This window comes from Lytechinus pictus, chromosome 17 (genome assembly GCF_037042905.1).
Source record: "Lytechinus pictus isolate F3 Inbred chromosome 17, Lp3.0, whole genome shotgun sequence".
NCBI classification, from domain to species: Eukaryota; Metazoa; Echinodermata; class Echinoidea; order Temnopleuroida; family Toxopneustidae; genus Lytechinus; species Lytechinus pictus.
In genome coordinates, this window is record NC_087261.1 from 29684959 (window position 1) to 29708650 (window position 23692).

At 36.2% G+C, this 23692-nt stretch overlaps 1 protein-coding gene across 1 annotated transcript; it reads left to right on the forward strand.

Moving 5' to 3' along the window:
- Positions 1–367: 367 nt before the first annotated feature.
- LOC129280875 (uncharacterized) lies at positions 368–13717 on the forward strand. The gene is made up of 6 exons (XM_064112466.1): positions 368–639; positions 6402–6665; positions 8911–9114; positions 9747–9779; positions 11332–11425; positions 12145–13717. Exons 3-6 carry the CDS (start codon positions 8946–8948, stop codon positions 12989–12991), a joined length of 1143 nt encoding a protein of 380 aa, XP_063968536.1. The 5' UTR covers positions 368–639; positions 6402–6665; positions 8911–8945; the 3' UTR covers positions 12992–13717.
- Positions 13718–23692: the final 9975 nt, after the last annotated feature.

The following is a 23692-nucleotide window of genomic DNA, read 5'->3' on the forward strand; positions in this document are numbered from 1 at the left end:
CGTATGAGCGTAAAATTAGTTTAAAATAATTCGACATTTTTTTCACAAAAATCCAATATAAGATAGATTTTGACATAATAATGAGAAAATGATTTCATGTTTCACCCTTCTATTTGTCCTTTTCTTAATTTCTTTCCTTGTCTCTTTTTTTTCTTGGTCGTGACTTTTTATTTTTTATTTATTATATATATATATATTTATATATATATATATATTTTTTTTTTTGGGGGGGGGGAGCGTCCCCAATCTCTATGTCATTGTGGTAAATCCCCTTTAAACGTGTTAAATTCAGATGCTACTTTCGATTTATTGGCCATCTCCACTTGTCTAAGTTTCCGTCTATAATTGTTCTTTCTCAGTCTCTACCAATTTACCAAAGGCATAATAACAAAGCTCACTTCCTGATATCTACTCTGTCCAAATGTGCTTTGTGGTAAATCAAATCTATCAAAATCTTCCACCTCCGATTTCAACTTCATATTTTTCTTTAAAAAAAAACATCAGCAGGTGGGATTGCAGTAATATTGATTAACCTAAATATGGTAAGACTCCGGAGATTCGTCGGTGTTTTGACAATTTTTCTCCAAGCTTGGTTTGTTTTGGTCATGCTGGTAAGGGCTGTGGAAGGAAGAGGCTCTGGTAAGTACTGAGTAAAGCATTTATTGTTATTCAACTGTTTAATTTTCATCTATTTCTTCAATAATATCTTTATTGGTTGATTCTTAAGAAGACTTAAACTAGCCGGAAAATGTTAAAAAAGTTAATACGTGTGGTTCTTTTTTATTCACACGCCGATGATATTCTCAGGTTTTTTTCTCAACAATATCGGATTATTGTGCTGCGGCAAATTTAAAACGAATTTGGACAGTTTAGAATCATGATTTTATTAATATTCATATAATCATTAATGAGTGTAAAGATTGTTTTACCATAGAACAAAATTAAATGTTGAACAAGCTTGAAATAGACTAAAACATGATGAACATATAGTCCGGCAGCCCAGGAGGTTTATTCAACCGAAAGCCGGACAAGCAAATGACCCCATAGCTGGATGGCATGGACCCTGAAGTTTACAAAAATGCATTGCTGCCGGGTTCTATCCGTGGTCTTCTATCCGAAATGACGTAATATATGACGTCACTACAAAATTGCCCTATTTCACAATTTTTCAGACATTCTACACATAGCATGAAGTCAAGGGATAATATCTCAGCCAAACCATGCTTGTTTTGTATGAAACTTTCAAAATATATTGTTCAAATAGTGCACAAAAGATATACAAAATTTCACGAACAGATTTTATTGTTTACATATGCAAATTACGTAATGAAATTTGCATATCATTAGTTGGGGAGATTTCTTGCTTCAATAATTGTCGAAAATCGATTCAGAAATTTATTTTCTTTTTTAGTGTACTTTATTTGATATATTTCCTCACAAGCATAATATCATTCTCTTTATCTATATCTCTACTTCAAGAAAATATATGCCAGTAATTGGAAATGACATTATAGACTGTGATTTCAGCCCCCTTTTCAATATGGTGCGCACATAGAAATAGTGCGTTTTTTGCCTATTTTCACCATATAGCTGAGGTGTGCGAACGATATGCCTACTTCATTGATGTTTCCTGCATTTTGCATGATATTAAATCTGCCAAACAACATATTTTCATCTTCATTGTTTCTCTGCTGATAAATAAATGATTTCAGCAAGGATTGATTGCTCACTGGGCTACGTTTTCAGCCTAGTTTTCAACAACGAACCTATACCATGTATGACTGCATCGTTGTAGTTGAGTCGGATAAGGGTGTTCCTGTGTACCATCAAAATATTTTCATTCAACGCTTTTGTATTTGCCTGAAGTGTCTAGTTAATGAATCTTGATGTTCCCTTTTCAAAATCGTGTCCAACGGGGTTCAAATAGATATCTTTGGCGGCCCTCTTGGACTTTTTTAATGAAAATCAATTATTTTCATATTTTATTGCACAGAGTCTGACAATTGGACAATCTTAAAGGTAAATTAGATTTAGATTAGATTTATTGATTTATTTCATTTCTTTTCTTTCCATTTTTCACATACAAGTCAAAATACATATTAAATACAAATACATAAATACAATTACAAAAATGAACAAAAGTAACGACCTTACATTTGCAAAGATTGGGTAATTATACGAACAAAATACGATACTTATATCCTCATTTTATAAAACTTAACATTCTTAAAAGCATGAGTATTCGTGTGTATGTTAAATGCTAGTTTTGGTAACGATATCAAAATGAGTTCGTACAGAATCCAATGAAATGACCACCAAAGTGTTTGTTTGTATAAATAAAACATATGTGCCAAACGATTTTGGAAGAAATTGTGTAATTGCTGAGAAATCAGCAAATAAGCACAGGATTTCGGGTAGAGCGTCGGGCCCGACATTTGAAGCAATAATTATACACTGTCCCACGTGCGCTTATCTGTGTTATGATATCGTGCTTTTCGGAGCCCCCAATGTGGCAAAATTTTGTTTTGGGTATGTATTTTTTCATTTAAATCACTTAGAGACAAAAGAGTAGGCTTTTCTCTATCAGCTACATATAAAGAAGTTAGGGCATAGCAAAGCCTACCCCTCAGGTGGCTGCCAAAGTCACCCAATCCTTTTTTCGTATTTTGCCAATTTCTCGGAAAATTCGTCATTTTGGAGAACCATTGAGGCAAAAGGTGTTTCTGCCTTGCAGTAAAGCCCTTGTTTTTGTTTTGTAAGCACATAAAGATGACAAAGTAGGATCTTCTTGATCAGTTACATATAAAGATGTGGTAGCACACTGAAGGCTCCCCCTTCAGGGGGCTACCTCTTCCAACTTTTAAGTCTATTTTCCCTCTTTATTGAAAAAATTGCAGTGTTTGAGCCCCCATTCAGGCAAAAGGGCATTTCTGCTATATAGTAAAGCTAGTTATGATTTTGGAAACCACTTGGAAATAAACGAATAGGCTTTTTTCTATCAGCTACATGTAAAAAAGGGCTGGCACATCGACTTCTACCTTCTTCAGAGGCTCCAAGATTGGCAGATTTTCCCATATATTGGAAAAAATATGGAAAAGGGGTGGGTGACTTTATGAAAACCTAGAGGGATAGGCTTTGCTGTGCAACCACTTATTAGCAGCAGATAGAAGAAAGTCTACTCATTTAATTCCACGTAGTTTCAAAAGAATAAAATTGGCTTTACTATATAGCAGAAACACTTTTTGCCTCAATGGGGGCTCGAGAATAGCATATTTTCCCATAAAAAGGTAAAATATGGAAAAGGGGTGGGGGATTTGTATTCTTTTTTACCCATGTAATTTTGGATTATATCCATGGGGGGGGGGGTATACTCCTATATGCCAACACTTCTTGATATGTAGCAGATAGAGGAAACTCGACTCTTTCGTATCCACATAGTTTAAAAGCAATAAAAGTTGCTTTATTCCATATCAGAAACATTTTTTGCCTTAATTGGGGCTCCAAATTAGCATATTTTCCCATAAATGGGTAAAATACGTAAAAGGGATAGGTGATTTCGACGCCCTCTTAAGGGGGTATGCTTCAATATGCTAGCAGGTTTTTATATGTAGCAGATAGAGGAAACTCTACTCTTTTATCTCCATGTAGTTTCAAAAGAATGAAAATGGCTTTATTCCATATCAGAAACGTATTTTGCCTTAATTGGGGCTCCAAATTAGCATATTTTCCCATAAATGGGTAAAATACGTAAAAGGGGTGGGTAACTTTGGCAGTCCCGAGAGGGAATAGGCTTTGCTGTACCAGCACTTCTTTATATGTAGCAGATAGAGAAAACTCTACTCTTTTATCCCTAAGTGGTTAAACAACAATAAAAGTGACTTTACTGCAAAGCAGAAACGTCTTTTCCCTTCAATTGGGCTCCAAAAATGTCGAATTTTCCAAGAAATTGGCAAAATACGAAAGAAGGATGGGGGACTCCGGCGGTCCCATAAGGGGGGGGGGGGGCTAGGCTTTGCTACGCCCTCATTTCTTTATAATGTAGCTGATAGAGAAAAATATAATGTTACAGAGGTCGCTTTTTGGTGTCATTTTATCGCAATATCGAGTAATATATGGTATTTGCCCTTTAACTAAGCAAATTAAGACATACATACTGTCATGAAGCGTTTCAGTATTATCGGTATATAATATCCTCTTTCGTGTCGAATGCTGATATTTTGCAGTAGTTGCTTATGTTAATGATTGAACAGATAGATATCAATGCACATGAAAATTTTTGACCACATTCATTGCAATTTCGTGGTAAATTTTATTTCAAAATATGTTAGCTTTCCAGAAAACGAATTCAATCGATTTCTACTATCCGAATCATAGTGAAATGCGTATTCATTTAAGATTGTTCCATTGTCACACTCTGTGCAAAAAACATGAAAATAATTACTTTTCATTAAAAAAATCCAAGAGGGCCGCCAAAGATATCAATTTTGAACCCCGTTGGACACGATTTTGCGAAGTGAACATCAAGATTCATTAACTAGACACTTCAGGCAAATACAAAAACGTTGAGTGAAAAATATATTATGATGGTGCAAAGGAACTCCCATTTCCGACTCTAAAACAATAATGCAGTCATACATGGTATAGGTTAATTGTTGAAAACTAGGCTGAAAACGTAGCCTATAGACTGCCCAGTAGGCAATCAACTTTGCTGAAATCATTTATTCATCAGCAGAGACATAATGCAGATGAAAATATGTTGTTTGGAAGATTTAATATCATGCAAAATGCAGGAAACATCAATAAAGTAGGCATATCGTTCGCACACCTCAGCTATATGGTGAAAATAGGCCAAAAACGCACGATTTCTAGGTGCGCACCATATTTAAAAGGGGGCTGAAATCACAGTCTATAATGTCATTTCCAATTACTGACATATATTTTCTTGAAGTAGAGATATAGATGAAGAGAATGATATTATGCTTGAGAGGAAATATATCAAATAAAGTACACTAAAAAAGAAAATAAATTTCTGAATCGATTTTCGACAATTTTTGAAGCAAGAAATCTCCCAAACTAATGATATGCAAATTTCATTACGTAATTTGCATATGTAAACAATAAAATCTGTTCGTGAAATTTTGCATATCTTTTGTGCACTATTTGAACAATATATTTTGAAAGTTTCATACAAAACAAGCATGGTTTGGCTGAGATATTATCCCTTGACTTCATGCTATGTGTAGAATGTCTGAAAAATTGTGAAATAGGGCCATTGTGTAATGACGTCATATATTACGTCATTTCGGAGAGAAGACCACGGATATAACCCGGCAGCAATGCATGTTTGTATACGTCAGGGTCCATGCCATCTAGCTATGGGGTCATTTGCTTGTCCGGCTTTCGGTTGAATAAACATCCTGGGCTGCCGGACTAATACTTGATACAAAAGGGTCATGGTTTACAACGTATGCAAAGAAATAAGGGTTCCACTGGTTACAAAAGGAACACATACAGAGTATGAACAGTTTCAGAATACGACTAGTTTCTTGCACGTTTCATGATAACATAAACAATCAAAATTGGGTATGATTACAATCGACATACACGTCACAATATTAAATGACTCAAAGAAACACATTAAAATTACTATAATATTCAGGACGATGCCATATGCATAAATAATAAAATATATTGGTAATTAGCACCGGACAAGGTGCTAAGATATAGCGCCCGCCCATGAACGGGAGGTCGCGGGTTCGACCTCAGGCCGAGTCCTACAAAAGGTTTATAGATAAATGCGACCTTGCACCTTCTTAACAGAAGGTAGAAGGCCAGTGACAACATTATGCAGCATCCACTGGCCAGGAGAACAGTTCTTAAGAGCTGTAGTTGCTACATCAATAAATAATGATAACTATTATTATTCTCTTTTTATTACTATTATTATTATCATTACTATTTATATTATTACTTTAATTAATATCACCACTTCTATTATCGTTGTTGTTGTTAGTGTGATTGCGTGGTGATTGATGATAGCAGTTATTGTGATTGTTTTTGCATGCTGGAAAATGGTGCAGATCAAAAAACTGATTCTGAAAACACAATCATGTTCCTCCCTTTTTCTTTCTGTCATTTTGGTAACACTTTAAAGTGTTTCCACACTCTTTATTCTTACTTTTCTCTTTCTGTCTTTTTCCTCTTTTGCTTATTTCTTTCTCTTTTCCCTTTGTTTCTTTCCTAATTTAGCTCCGTGGTTCTTTCTGTCTTTCTTTTTTTATTTTGTCCTTCTTTCTTTGTTATAGCCCTTTATTTAACATTGTCAAATTATTCACTCTCTTCATTTGGGATACATCTTTTCAATATTTCATCAGTTTAATTAATCCCTAATATTATTGCAGGATACATCGGTTGTTATCCGGTGGGATATCATGTCCAATCTGTTTTCAACCATCAACCATACAACACGACGACAGTAGACGAATGCTTGCTGTTTTGCAGAGACGATTTTGAAAAACATGCCTCCATTTTGGGAAATTCGTGTTTTTGCAGCAACAGCATTCCCGATGACAGCGGGACAATCGAATAGGCTGAAAACGACTGGTGCGATAAGAATTGTTCGGGAAACTCTGGTCAGAAATGTGGTGGGAGGGCGCACTACTCAGGTAATTTTTTTTCTACAATTATTATAAATCAACATCGGCAAACGTCGATAATTCACTTTGTCATCCCCTTCACATAAATCTTGTTTCTCTCGCAATTTCATTCTTGCTTAATCTTTCACGTTTAAGGCCCCCCATTTTCTGCTTTGTTTTGCTCTTCCTTTCTCAGTTTTTACCTTTCTTTTTCCTTCTATTTTTCTTCTCCTCCTTTTCTTTCTTCTTCTTCATCATCATCTTCGTCTTCTTCTGTTTCTTCTTCTTCTTCTTCTACTTCATATTATTCTTTTTGTTCTGATCCTTCTCACTCACTTCTTCTTCTTGTTCTTTCGGGTCTTGTTCTTCTTCTTATCCTCTATATTACACACAGGTATGAGTTTTAGGGCTTTATGAATGTGGCGTGTGATCCGTCGAACAATAAACAAGACCCAAGCATCAAACCGTATATTCGTTTACAGACAGTGCGATCGGTCCAATCTGCTATTTAATAGAGAGTAAACAATAAACACCAGTGGCTGTATAAACTGACTGGGCATAAACATGTCATATAGAAATAATATTTGCTGTCTCTGACTTCAAAACAAAACAAATGAATGTTGACTTGCATAACAACTTACAAAATACTGTATCTATTCAACAACTAATAATTACCTTGACATGATTCAAGGTCATATGAAGTATTAGTATACTGTATAGTATGTCATTCACTGATTGTTTGCCACAAATTCCACTTTTTTTGTTAAACAACTTTCATGAAAAAATACGACTTTAAATGTATTTCTTTTTTACATTTTTGTTATGTTAACATAGTAAATGACAATGCATTCATCCCGTGCCCGAAGGCGCCAAATTCAAGTTGCTTGCCTTTACACGATTAACTACGCTGCATAAGACTGTACATGTACGCAACATTTCCATGTGAACTAATTAATTTGGCCTCCGTAACTTTAATTTGATTACTTACAAAACATATTTCTCCATGCCACTCGGCTTAGATGATAATGTAACAAATAAACTTTGATATAACAAATGATACTCACATCATTGGGCTCGTATCACGAAATCTCAAGAAATTAAACAGCAACTATGGGCAAACGGCACAATTTAGATGATGAGACATAATAGCAATACGCATCAATCGGTAAATTCACATTGATATCATCGATTTACAAGAAGAAACAAGAAATTCATAACAAATTAAGCAGTTATAAAAAAATCATAATAATTCTTTGCACGACAATGAATATATAAGAAAGTATGTTGCTAAGATAACATAGGTTTTCTGTTTGTTATGCTATTAGAAAAACATTAAAACAATTTATGACTGCACCAATCATTGATCGTGGACCAATATTAGGCATATCATATTCATCTTACGTTTCTTTCCGAATTCCTCTTTATCTTTTTCTACTTAGATTAGTCTTCATATCCTTCGAGTTTATGTTCGTATGCTTATTCGTCTTGTTTTACATTGTTTTCATCTACATCAAACCCATTCACATTCCTTTTAAATAGGAAACACAGTTGAAATAAAGATACATTAATTCTTTATTCTTTATCGAGGCACTTCACCAAACATGCCCAATGCCATTTGAGAGGAACTTGTAAAAAATTCATGTTTCAATTTCATATACTAACGTGTTCAAGAGATACTTTCCAAACGATTCCAAACTATCTATTTGCATTGAGTGGAAATTAATACGAAACATCAACACGCATGGCGATACAGCCGTTCACATTGATACACTTTTTCCAGATTACAGTGACATCCAATTAAATACAAACAACCCTATTAATTGACTAATTTTAATTAATAGGTAATTACTCATCGAGGATAATATCTTTGGTTTGTTTTGTTACTAATAATATTTTCATTATATATTCTGTTTGACTTTTAACGATGTATTAACGCCTATCAATATGGCGGCTTAGCTACAACCGGGGTAATAATATGATACCAAGTATCAAAGCGCAGTTGAGTATATGCACATAGTATTCTGCGCTATATAAATGGACATATTATTATTATGTATGGGATAGTAGCTACAGTGAAAATCGATCTTGCGCTGCTCAGTGTCTGCCGGACCAAAGAGAAGAGGGGAAATTATTTTTTAGAGCATTTGTATTCCAGATACCGATTTCGAACAATGACAGTATGGATTTTCGTTTTCGTTGGTCATATGTTTAATAAGCAATATACATTTATCGGGGTGATTGAAATTTTGTAATTTTTTCATCATCAAATCCGCAGTGTTTAACACAACAGTTGGCATCTGTCCGCCGTTGATGCCGCCGTCAAATGGTGGAGTGAGCCGAATACTCTTTCGAGAAGGAGAACGGGTCAATTTTAGCTGTCGACCTGGCTATTCCCTGATTGGAAATGATACCATAGAGTGTTTAAGTTCCCAATGGGAGACTGGAAAACCTATCTGGAGTGGAGATGCACCAAAATGTGGTAGGAACAACAATATTCCGCACGTTGCTATCAGATATGTAAGGACATGTTTACCATCGCCAATTGGAAGTCTTATTTTTTTTATCTAATCCTCAATGATTGCTAAGTTTCAGTTTCGTTCATGACATTTCCAAGTAGATTGAAAAATAATATTCGATGTAGCAATCTGACAGCCATGCATATAATTTATTATCAAAAATATACGATCGATTACATTTATTATACGAAAATAATTACAGCTGACACACTTAGCGTAATTTGATCTTGAAGGGAAAATATCAAAGTTCACACGGATTATTTATTTCATCGTCTACTATCATTCTGTAGTAGTAATGAACAGATACGTAAAAGATTTGATAAAGAATAATTGAAACATTAATTTCCGCATTCATCGTACATGAATGAATATACATATTATATCACATAGTGAATACAATTATCTTTAAATGTCTTCTTTTATATTCAAAATCCTTTTCACCAGCGCACTTTCATTACTTGCTTGATGTTCTTTTTCTGGTTCTGTATCGGTGCTGAAATCAAATCACGAATAGCACCTTCGGCAGTTATTTCAAAGATACTATTTTTCTTATGTCTTAAGTCAGGTCATGATTAATATTTCAATTTTTTTCCAGAAATAACCAACCAAACCGCATCTGAGGATAAAGGTAAATATTACTGCACACTCTCCTTGCAAAAATAGTGAATAGTGAGAGTGCGATGAACGTGCATAGTCCATAACATTGTCGCGTATGAGATATGCATGTATCCACTTTTAAGGGCGGGGGAGGGTAAAATGTAAAAAAAAAAAACCTATAATCAAAGCCAGGGTGGAGCAAGCCAAACGAACTGATGATAACCCCCCCCCCCCTTAATTCTAGATTAATTAACCAAAATTAACAGACTTAAAAGTAAAATTGATTAAAATCAAAAGTAATTGATGAAAGTTCAGGGTCAACTGCCTACTTTTCATTGAGTGCAGGTCATAGCTCAATGATTTATCACAAGAGGATTTGTTTTATAGCTGAGAAGAAATGATTCCAAGAGATCATTAATTGTATTAAATGCCAACGTTCTGCCTAAGCACCCATCTATCACCCAAATTGACTCAGCAATGATTAATCTCCTTTAAAGTTAAGTACATGTAGGTTCTAATAGAATTTCAACAAATAAATTAATAAATATACAAATTCAAGATGTGACAAGCAGCCAGATAAATCAAAAACAATTTGGTCGCCATAAAAATATCAGTAAAATAATTAAATATTAATTTGCTTTTCAGGAAATGAAACCTAGATTAAAAAAAAAACATGAAAAATTGGGTGATCTAAAAGAGTAAGCCTTTTTTTCTGGATCTTCTTCTACTCCTTAATACTTTCAAAGGTTGTTTAGCGACGAAAAAAAATCTAACTCTATCTTTTCTGACTACGAGGAAGTTATACTGTACAGTGTGCACATGTAATGCTTATGTGAGCTTCTAACTTGAAACCTTACTTACATTTTAAGCAATACATTACAGCTACATTTAATCAAGTTCTTGTGTGGATTATTGCTGATCAATTTTGATAGATTATGTATTATTTTAAAGCTTAGGGTGTGCCTTATCAAGATCAATTAAAGTATTTAAAAAATCCAGCGACCTATTACTGCTTTCGGGGTGGCGGGTCACATACGAAATAAGAAAAGAGAAACAAAATTAGAGATATGACCGCATTCCTGATCGATTGCCATTATTATGCTGTGCATTATTTGTAAAATGTAGTATTTTCCCCCGTTTCCTTTGTAAGCTGGTAAGGGAGTGTATTTTTTTTTTTTCAATTTAATTATCAAATAAAGCTTTGCTTTTTCCTATTTGCGCTTTAAATCATTTAAAGCAATACAAACCAATTATAATGGATAACCTAATGAATGTTAATACCGTTTTACAAATTATGTGTACATAATCATAATATGTCATATTGCAAGATTTACATGTAACAACAATGTCTATTTGGATTAAATCGACTTCCGCCTATTTACATATTTTTGGGGTAATCATCGATTACATTTATTTTCTCGGTTTCTTTCATTTCTGATTAGAGATGTATAGGGCAAATATACGCGATTGTGTCAGATTAACATGTTTAAACAATATCAACATTTCAATTCAGTTATATTGGTCGACTGATTGATTTATGAAATTGATTCCACTCGTATCGTTTTCTCTTCTTTGTTTTTCAGGAGCATCAGGAGCATGGTCCCTGGGATGGGTTCGGTTGCTAATTGTTGTAGCTGTTTTAATAGCTGGGACTTTCTTAATCATTCTGATTTTCTTGTAAGTGATGTGTACTCCCTAATCAATTTGCGAACTCAATTTTGAACAGCGCCAACTTGAAACCTGAGCTAGTCATTTAGTTTCTGGACCCTTGCACAGGATGAAACATTTCGATTATGAAGTCTTATCACACATTTCACATGAGGCCAATTATATTTTAATACCACTTTTCTATATCTATTATTATTATTATTATTTATTTTTTCATTTTAATAAAACGTAAAAAATACCATCAGGGGCTTGTTTCATAAAGGACTTACAACTGTTGTAACTTTGCCATAATGGCAACTACCATGGTGACAGGGCTCAGCAGCCTATCAAAATCAGATTTCCATGGTAGTTGCCATAATAGCAAAGTTACAACAGTTATAACTCCTAATAATTCGTGCCCCTGGTTGTGATTTTTGTCATGGTCAGTAGTTTTCAATCACTAGTTAACTGGGCGGATAATCATCTTCGAATTGAGGAAAAAGAAGGAAATTTGAAATAATGGGAGAAAATGAATTTCATACAGCCGAGGGACATTGACAATGTGTTATGAACTTTAAGAAATGCCATGATGACACACAATTGTGCTAGACTGAAGCGTAGACCATATCCATAACATAATTGAAATAAAAATACAGATGGATTGATATGTTAACCTTTTCTCTTCAAAATCGTTATTCCTTTTCCTTTCACCTTTCAATAAAGTCACATTATTATTATTTTCTTTTTAGTACGTTGAGGGCGCGTCGTTGTTGTCCAAAAAAATCACGCACTCGTACTTTAACCACGAGAGAAGACTTCTCCATGCCAGATTGTGCCATGGCCAGTACGCTCGATTCCAAGCACAGTCCTAGGATCCTTACCCGAAGTTACAGAAGCTTCTCATTCGAGAATAGTTCAGAGGTGAACTGGGAAGATGATCAGGAGAAGGATGACGCTAATGATGCAGTCACGACTACGAGCATGGGAACCGCGGTAAAATCACGATTAAAGGCCCCTGAGAACGACGATCAGGGAAACAAAACACAACCAAGCGCTGACAATAGTTGCCCAGGATCTTCTAAGAAAAAAGGGGGCACCAACAGGATAAACTCTTTCGCGGATATCTTAAGGCCATCATTTCCTGGAAGAGCAAAACAAGGAACTGAAATAGCTTCTAGCTGCACCTCCACCAAACCACCCAATGTCCCCAAAAAGCCCTCTAAACTCGAAGAAGCTTCAAGGCCGAATGTCGAGTATACTTCTATCAAACCTCGCTGCAAATCTGCCTATATTCCGAATACTCAGAAATGGAAAAGCAAATCCGTACAGCAAGAGACCAAGAAGACAGGAGATGTCAGCCAGGACGATGACAGACGACGTAACCATGTCCATAATCAACACGATCGAAAGTCAGATATGTATTGCAATACAGCTGAAATAGCTAGTAGATGGCGTGTCAAGCAAGGCATTCAAGTAGATCAAGATGGAGAAGGAACAGGATCTGAAAACGTAAGGTCAAGACCAGCCGTAATGCCACGACCAAAACTCCCCAAATTTAGATATCGCGAGTGCTTTTCAATGCAAGAGCTAGATTGAGGATTGTGATATTGCAATATTATCTCTTCTCTTGTGAAAGAATATATAAATACTATTGCTTTTAGAAACATACAGGTTTAAAACACATTTCTACGTTGGGTAATTAAACTGACCCAATGCGCCCAGCTTGGAGTGGTTCCATCACAGCAGAACGTCTCTTGAATCTACTTCCGGGGACACATAGCGGATACTGGAAAACGTTTCAGATGTACTTGACTAGAAATGATATTATGCGAACATGATAAGGCAGCATGATGATTCATTTACAGTATCAGATACTCGAAGAGAACATTGAGACCTCTGTCTTCTGATTACTTATTGATAAAAAAATGGCATAGAAAGATAAATATGTCGCGGTGCGATGGGCCACCCGGTCCATATGCTGGCACCACATTCATGGCAACAGCCTAGACAAACTATCTGAACCAGAATACAAACTTATACTTACAGGAAAATGATGTGTATAATATACACATTAATTTCATTTAAGTAATCATTTGCTATACTACAGGAAAACGATTTCGATCTACAATATGTGTGTATATTCTCTTTGCACGTTACTCACTTAAAAGTAAAAGCACACAGAGAATGGTGTACATAATATGACAGTTATCAGTTACCGTCAAACATAATATCATATGTATATATTCTGCGTTACACTGTTACATTTTTCAAGAAATATTAAAACATTTGGCATTGTAATGTCTGCGAAGAATGCGTCCTGTTAAAACAAATAAAAAAAAATAAAAAAAAGCTAATCATGTTCTGTGTGTGTGTGTGTGTTGGTAGAGTGGTGGGTATGTTGACAGAGTGGTGGGTGGGTGTGTGGATAGAGTGGTGGGTGGGGTGTGTGGATAGAGTGGTGGGTGGGTGTATTGGTAGATTGGTGGGTGGGTGTGTTGACAGAGTGGTGGGTGGGTGTGTGGATAGAGTGGTGGGTGGGTGTATTGGTAGATTGGTGGTTGGGTGTATTGGTAGATTGGTGGGTGGGTGTGTTGACAGAGTGGTGGGCGGGGTGTTGACAGAGTGGTGGGTGGGTGTGGGTAGAGTGGTGGTTGGGTGTATTGGTATATTTTGTGGATGGGTCGGGATAATGACAGACCTCAGACACAGTTGTTTGGGAATTTTGTTCAGCATATTAAAATTTTAGGTGTTTATTTTTCCCTTAATGTTATATTAAAAGAAGACATGAATTACAAAGAAATACTTAGTAACATAAAAAGACTGTTGGGATGGTGAAAACAAAGGGATCTCACACTTATGGGGAAAATTCACTTGTTAAAAACATATGCATTGTCAAGGCTAAACTTTGTTTCGTCACTAATAGTGGTTCCTCAGTGGTTGTATGCTGAGGTTGAAAAGATCACATTTGAATTTTTATGGTCCGGAAAAGATCGGATAAAGATAATTATAATGTACCAGGATTACTCACAAGGGGGTTTAAAAATGATGAATTTTAAGTTGTTTGTAAAGTCTCAACGTTTAATGTGGCTTAAACGATTACTTTACGGAGAACGAGATGCAGGATGGAAGTTGTATTTTGATTTTTGTTTTCGATCAGTTGGGGGGAGATTTCTGTTTCTATGTGACTTTGACACTTCAAAATTAAATACAAAAATGCCCCCATTTTATTCAGAAATGATGAAGGCTTGGCAAGACTTAAGGAGATTTCGTTATTCTGAAGAGGAGGTTAACCCTATTATATTCAATAATCAACATATTTGTATAAAAGGTAAAACAATTTTTGACAATGATCTTTTTAATAAAGGAATATTTAGCGTTGATCAAATCTTTGATAATGGCCACTTGAAGCCTGTGACTTTTTTTCAAAATCTCGGTATTACCGCAAATCAACTTCTCCAAATAATAGATATTGTGCACGTTATACCAGCAAGCTGGAAAAATTTTAATAGTTTAATAAAGTTTAAAAAATTGATTTGGTAGACTTTGGGATAAATATGAATATTGGAAAACAGGAAACAGCTTTTGAAGTAATTCAAAAACAATTTATAACTTGTTTATTACTAAGCTACAAGAGCTATGCAAGTTAACACTTAAGGATGGTCACAGTGATTTTGATTTTACTGATGTAGAAATTTGTAAATTATTTGAATATATCAGGAGTACAACTCTTATAAGAAAACAAAGGGAATTTCAGTTTATGCTTTTACATGGAGCAATATATACAAAAGAACATTTGATGAGATTTGGTTTCGTGGGAGATAATTATTGTTCGTTTAGTTGTACAAAAACTGAATCGTACTTTCATATACTCATGGATTGCATAAAAGTTAAACCTCTTTGGCAATTTTGTATTGATCATTTTTGTTTAGCTGAATTAAGAACTTTGAAATGGAGGGAAATATTCTTAGTGTTACCTGGAAATTCTTGTAGAATTAAATGTGTCAATTCTGTTATTCTTTTTATTAAATATGCAATTTTTTATTCCAGAGCTGAAGGCCGGGTACCGTCATTTATTAAAATACACAAATATATAACAAGTTGTATAGAAGAAGAAAGACGCATGGCAACGAAGTCAGGCAAGTTAAGTTTACATTTGCAGAAATGGGATGAACTGAAGGTGAAAAGGGATTTGAATGTGAACAGGTGGGATGTGTCTAATGTGGTGCGAGTGTGAATCTTGGTGTGAATGTTGATGTTTTTTTTTCTTTTTACTAGTTCTTTTCAATTTCCCCTTCTCTTGTATCAATATGATTTGCAGGGTTTTTTTCTTTCTGTATCCTATTGCGCCAAAATGTTAAACGTTCATTATGCAGATTTGTATATATTATGTTTGTTTACGTATGCGTGGTATGTGCATGTGTGTATGGGTGTTAAGGTGGGTGTGTGTATGTGTGTATAATTATGTAAAGTTATGTTGAAGCTTGATTTAAAATGGGATGCAATGATAATACATTTAGGTTGATTTCTGTTTTCCTGCAAATCATTTATATAGCCATTTAACATTAATTATTATTAAAATACATAGAGGGTTGGGGACTCAGTTGATTTTTTTTTTTTTTTCAGATATAAAAGTATAATTTTAAGGAGTTTCATTCCGTCCTTATTTGCTTCAGTTCTTGGTAAATATATATGTACTATTTTGCATTATCCTTGTTGATATGAAATGAAGATTTGTATTTTTTTTGGTATTTATCTGCAGTTTATGTAATTCATTTAAATGAAATCCTTAATAAAAACATATTGAAAAAAATAAAAAAATTGGTAGATTGGTGGGTGGGTGTGTTGACAGAGTGGTGGGTGGGTGTGGGTAAAGTGGTGGTTGGGTGTATTGGTAGATTGGTGGGTGGGTGTGTTGACAGAGTGGTGGGTGGGTGTGGGTAGAGTGGTGGTTGGGTGTATTGGTAGATTGGTGGGTGGGTGTGTTGACAGAGTGGTGGGTGGGGTGTTGACAGAGTGGTGGGTGGGTGTGGGTAAAGTGGTGGTTGGGTGTATTGGTAGATTGGTGGGTGGGTGTGTTGACAGAGTGGTGGGTGGGGTGTTGACGGAGTGGTGGGTGGGTGTGGGTAAAGTGGTGGTTGGGTGTATTGGTAGATTGGTGGGTGGGTGTGTTGACAGAGTGGTGGGTGGATGTGGGTAGAGTGGTGGTTAGGTGTATTGTTAGATTGGTGGGTGGGTGTGTTGGTAGAGTGGTGAGTGTGTTGACAGAATGCTGGGTGGGGTGTGGGTAGTTTGGTGGGTGTCTGTGTTGGTACTTTGATGGGTGGGTGTGTTGGTAAGGTAGTAGATGTGTTGGTAGATTGGTGGGTGGGTGTGTTGGTAGAGTGGTTTGTAGGTGTGTTGTAAGAGTGGTGGGTGAGTTTGCTGAGTGTTGATAGGATTGTGGGTGAGCGTGACAGTAAGCTGGTGGTTAGGTGTGTTGGAAGAGTGGTAGGTCAATGAATCGATAGAGTGGTTGGTGGGTTTGTTTGTACAGTGGTAGGTGTGGTCGTAGCTGGCGGACAGGATTGTTTGAAGAGTAGTCGGCCAATGAATCGGTAGAATGATGGGTGGGTGCGTTGGTAGATTGTGGTTCGGTGTGTTGGTAGAGTGGTAGGTGGGTGAGTTGGAAGAGTGGTGGGTATTGGGTCGATGAATCGGTAGAGTGGTGAGTGCGTTGGAAGATTGTGGTCGGTGTGTTGATATAGTGGTTGGTGGGTGTGTTGGTATATAGAGTGGTGGTTTGGTGCATTGGTAGAGTTATGAGCGGTTGTGTTGTATTGTGGTGGGCGATTGCGTTGGTAGATTGTAGGTCGGTGCGTTGATAAAGTGGTTGGCGGGTGTATTGGTAGAGTGGTAGGTGGGAATTGATGGTAGGGTTTTAGGTTTATAGTGTGGTGGATGGGTTTGTTGGTAGAATGGTAGGTGTGATGGTAGCTGACTGGTAGGTGTGTTTGAAGAGTGGTAGGTCAATGAATCGGTAGAATGGTGGGTGGGTGCGTTGGCAGATTGTGAAACGGTGTGTTGATCGAGTGGTTGGTGGGTTTGATGTTAGAGTGGTGGGTGGGTGCGTTGAAAGAGTGGTGGGTGGGTGCGCTGAAAGAGTGTGGTGGGCGCGTTGATAGTAGGTGGGGATTGGGAATAGGGTGTTGGGTAGATGAATCAGTAGAGTGGTGAGTGCGTTGGTAGATTGTGGGTCGGTGTGTTGATAGAGTGGTTGGTGGGTGTGTTGGTAGAATGGTTGGTGGATGCGTTGAGTTGGGTTGATGACTCGATAGATTGGTGGGTCCGTTGGCAGATTGTGGGTCGGCGTGTTGATGGAGTTGTTGGTGGGTGTGTTGGTAGAATGGTTGGTGGATGCGTTGAGTTGGGTTGATGACTCGATAGATTGGTGTGTCCGTTGGAAGATTGTGGGTCGGTGTGTTGATAGAGTGGTTGGTGGGTGTGTTGGTAGAATGGTTGGTGGATGCGTTGAGTTGAGTTGATGACACGATAGATTGGTGGGTCCGTTGGTAGATTGTGGGTGGGTGTGTTGTTAGAGTGGGTTGTATGTGTGTTATTAAAAAAAAAGTGTTAGTAGAGTGGTGGGTGGTTTTGTTCATATAGTGGTTGGTGAGTGTGCTGGAAAAGAGATGAGTGCTTTGGTAGATTGTGGGGCGGTGTGTTGATAGAGTGTTCGCTAGTGTGTTGGGAGAGTTGTGGGTAGATGTGTTGGTAGAGTGGTGAGCGGGTTTGTTGATAGGCTGGTTGGTGGGAATTGATGGATAGGGCTGTAGGTCGATGATTCGGTAGAGTGGTGGTTGGGTTTGTTCATAGGGTGGTGGGTCGATGGATACAATATGTGTATCATGTGATGGGTGTCCGTGTCACGGCTGTTGCACCACAAATAGTCGCCCCGCGACAATTTTTGCAAAATTTGACACCACAAATTGTTCGCTCGCAAAAATTTATGCTGCACGTGCTGGTCTAAGTTTTTAAGCATATTGTGCCAATTTGTGTCTGCAAAAAGCGCATACGAGCTAGACCCATTTGCTCTAGTAACAGTTTGGTCTAACTTCCACTTGGTCTAATGCAGAGAACTTGGTCGAGTATGCTTGGTCGGTATAACTGCCAAATCGTCGAATAGCCAAATGGTCTAATCACCCTTTCCTATATATCGCAAATAAATATTTCTAATCTGTTTCAGGAAATGACCAAGTGGTGTTAGACCAATTAGATATTAGACCAATAGAAATTAGACCAAAAGGAAATTAGACGGAATGGTAAATTGGCAAAATAACAGTTAGACCAAAAGGCTAACTGGTTGTAGACGAAATGGAATTAGACCATGTATAGGATGAGGCTAAACGGCCATTAGTCAAATCGGGTTTAGACCAACTGGCAATTTACCTTCGGGGAGAACAGCAGCAGAGCCCGTGGAAAATTCGTTTTTTATCCACTTGGTCTAACAACAGTTGGACTAATTCTTTGTTTGTCTAATAACACATGGGCTTAGCCCATTTGGTATACTAATAATTTGGTCTAATCTGCAATTGGTCTAATGACCATTTCGTCTGATAGCCAAATGGTCTAATTGCATTTGCAACTCTACATGGCCTTTTTTTTTGTTTGTTTGTTTATTTGTTTGTTTGTTGAGTGTTGAATGAAATGAGGCGACAATGTGTGGTGTTCTCTCCTCCACAAATTGTCGCCTAAGTGAGGCGACAATTTGTGCAGGAGTGACAATATGTGGTGCAACCCACGGCTGTGTTCAAACTGTATCCAGAAACTTGCAAATCTAGAAGTCATTTGTCAGTTTGTTCTCACAGGACCAGTAGTAGTAGCAGTAGTAGCAGTAGTAGCAGTAGTATTATTAGTAGTAGCAGTAGTAGCAGTAGTAGCAGCCGTAGTAGCAGTAGTAGTAGTAGTAGTAGGAGTAGTAGTAGCAGTAGTAGCAGTAGTAGCAGTAGTAGCAGTAGTAGCATTAGTAGCAGTAGTAGCAGTAGTAGCAGCAGTAGTAGTAGTAGTAGTAGTAGTAGTAGTAGTAGTAATAGTACATATAGTATCACTTGATATAGTTTATTTGTCGATTCTATGTTCCTATCAATTCACAATATGCCACACTCAAGGCAGTAAAATAGGTACAAGGTTGGATACGAAAGCCTTTATAATATGCCTGCAATTTAGCCTTGGAACTCTGGCTTGAATACCCAGGGAGTAGAAAAAGTGCCTATGTTTTGTGGGGGCATGCCATACAATAAAAAAGTAATTCGGCACAATGTACAGAAGTTTTATATAAATGTAAGTATTATTATATATTATTCTTATCATCATCATTATCATTATTATTTTTTGACTTCTACGACTCCTACGACAACTACTACTACTACTACTACTACTACTACTACTACTACTACTACTACTACTACAATTTCTGCTGCTGCTGCTGCTAGTACTACTACTACTACTACTACTACTACTACTACTACTACTACTACTACTACTGCTACTAATACTACTACTACTACTACTTCTACTACTAATAATAATAATAATGATAATAATAATACTATAAATAGTACTACTATTTTACAATATATTGATATTACAATCTGACAATGGTATGAACTTGGTTAATTCAAATATACATGTACTATTCATTTATTAAAAGTGACAGACCTCTCGATAATATGATAGCAGTTTTGAAAGGGCTCTCAAAATTTTACTACCAGTTTCTATGTTCAATGTGCTCATTGAAATCAGTATATCATTACATATCACACACATTAATCACAGGCCCTTGTTTGATAAACACATTGGTCATTAGTTTATCAATTACGTTGGGGATTGATTTGTAGTGAAAAACCAAACGGGTCTTTCCAAAACAGATAAATTGATATTCTTATATAGATAAATTAATAAACACATAAACACATGCATGTAGGTAAACGAATTAATAGATAGATAGATTTATAAATGAATAGATAAAACAAATAAAGGTCGATGTATAAAATTAAGTAGATGAATGAATTAACTGATGAATAGATGCATATATGGATAAAATAATAAACAAATAGATGGATGAATAAATAACATTACTCCAACTGATATATCAAAAAAATCAAAAGGAAGGTCAGGCGGTAAACCAAACGTCTTGGGTTCGAGTCCACCCCAGTCGGATGACAGAAGCTTGCGGTGTGTGTACGTGTCCCTCCCAGCCTGTTCCATAGATGCAGGCTCTGTTACAGTGAAAAACTCGGATAGGACGTTAAATTTGAGGTCCCGTGTAGAGGAAAGTCACCAACTTTGCACGTTAAGAAGCCATTGCAGTATTCGCATAAGAGGAGGGGGAAACCCCGGTGTAGTGGTCCATCTACACTTTCACAATCAGTTATATCGGGGGGGGGGGGAGACCTGAAGGCCATATTGATTATTCACCTACCAGGCACAGGCGACGCTAAACAAATAATAATAATTATGATAATAACGACAACAATGATAATGATAACAACGATTATAGTATGAATGATAATATTAATAATGATAATAATAATAATAATAATGATAATATTAATAACAATAATAATAACAACAACAATAATAATAATAATAATAATAATAATGATAGTAATAATAATAATAATAATAATGATAATGTGTATGTAACTAATCATTCTCACAGAAAATCAGTTTCGGTCGTTTTGGTTAAAATGAATTGAATCCTTGAGATGACGGTGATAACTTGTTCATGATTTATGATAATATTAATTCAATATCTCTTTCAAGCTCAACTTTCACCAGATAGCGTTCAACAGTTTCCTTTCTCTCCTCTCTCTCACTTGCTCAAAATGAAATCTACTGCTCCAAACGGCTTCTAACTTCGTAAATGTTTATACGCACAACGGTTTTGAAACATGGTCGCATCTAAACAACTACTTATCAAAAGTGCTTCGCATATGCTGTTAATCTTACTTATGGGAAAGTAGAACAATCCAAACTAATATGTTGGCAGAGATAAAGTTTTGAATGACATATACTCGGGAAAGAGCAGCAATTGTTCGTGGACATTTCAAGGGAAACATGTCTTATACTTTGGGTGCATTCATTTGGATAACGATTATTCCAGCGGCGTTTATATTTGCTAGTCATGGTGAGATTATTCTTTATTATTTGAATTATTTTTTTACTCTCGAGAATAAACAAAAATAGCACTCATTGTGCTTATAGTGATGCTGTTTTTGTAAACTGTGTATCAGGTATCTCAGTAACGGAAATGCAGACTATACGCACCGGGAAAAGGTCTGTCAGGACAAAATGTTTATAAATATTGATTTCTGGAACATCTGGTACAATGAAGAAATACAAATAAAAAGGGGGCCCATCCCAAGAAAATATAGTAATTTACTTTTATTTATACATACAATCATCAGCGAAATATCGGCGGAATGTATTGGTAATGTTCTGCGCGCTGCTTTTGGTACGTTTATCTTTACTTTTGTATTCTTCATACGATTTCAAGGACATTTTCAGCGTTATGATATTTTTATTTCGTATGTTTATTTTTGGGGCCCTTTTAATATTGAAATCAACCTTTTGGAGGGAATGGTTTGGCATTTAAACAATTAATGTCATAGTTTCCTAAGTTTTCATAGTTTGTTTTTTATACGAATTTAACAGTTTGATTTGAAATTGTATTCAAATCAACGTGTTGAGAGTCGAGTCCTTCGCAGGGCCCTGGTAATGTTTTTTTAACAGGGGATGGAGGTTTGATTTTGACAAGCAAAAAAAAAACCCACCTAAAACAAAGATAAAGTTTTCATAGAAAATATGGTGATTTTGATTTTTGTTTCTATTTAGCATACCTACACACTGAAAATGTTGGGCAACATGCTGCCCCCTATGTTGGGTGATGTATTTAGGTCAAAAAATACATCCTGGGCAACTATTATCCAATCGAGCAAATTTATTGTCCAATTATTACTTTTTATTACCCAATTTGGGCAGATTTTAAATAATAGTTGTGTGTACAGGATGTTGCCCAGGGTTCGTTAAAAGTTGGGCAACTATTTTAAGAGTGTACCTCATTTCGAGGGGGTACTCCATATGATGAATAACACATGCAGAACTGGAAGCATCCCCGGACTAATCTTAGCCCCCTGCTTCCAGTGAGGGCTATGGCCCTTTGAGCACATACAGACATTCTGATGATCCCATTCTTTGAACGGGACTTTTGTTTTTCTCATTCTATGTTGTCACAGGTCCAGGGTTTCTTGCGTGTTACCTGTCTGGAAAGCACTTACAAACTGTGTTCTACGAAGATTACTCATCTTCCAGCGTAGATGAGTGCGTAGGTAACTGTTATCAAGATGGAAGATCGTACGCTGCTATATCGCGTAACCTCTGCTTCTGCAGTGATGACCTACCAGATATACAAGAATCAGATGAGAGTCACTGTAACTCACCTTGTTCTGGCAATGCCAACCAGACGTGTGGATCAAGAACACATTATTCCTGTAAGATATTTGCATTTTTTTTTACTTACTATCTTTTTTATGATAGTGATGATGATTATTGTTTTTATGATGATAAAAATTCTTTACCTATATTTTACATTCTTGTAATAATAATCATTATTTTAGTCATCATAACGAGATATGATACTCGATACATATAGATATATATATATATCATATTGATATATGTATATATATATATATATATATAAACTCATTTATGTGTGTGTATGTGTATAAATGTATGTGAGGTTAATTTCTAATTCCTTTGGCATTAATGTTTTTGTTCTACTGCATTCTTTACTTCCTGGTGAATACATTTGTAAATCAATTCATTATTATTGCTCAACTCTGTTCTGCTTTATTGTAATTTATATGATGGGGGATGCTGATGATAAATTTGAAGTTTCTCCTTGATAAAATCAATGCGGTGCGTCTTCACGCCAAGTTCTGCATAATGTTTTAAAGCAAGCAGAATTATTGAGGTAGATATTTTAGCCATATAAAATATTGGGGAAAATATAGTTTGACTATAACTTCATATAACATGAATACTATATCGGCTATCATAAATTTAAAAGCAAATAAATATTTAAGTGTCCGTGATGACTAAAATATGCTAGTCCCACTTTAGTTGCCTCGGACTATATTGTTTATGAGCCTACATACACATAGTTGTGCTCAAAAGTTAATGAGACCCACCACAAAATGCACTCGTTGGTTTTGAATATACGTAACAACACTATTAATGCCTGGCGAGCCCTGAGAA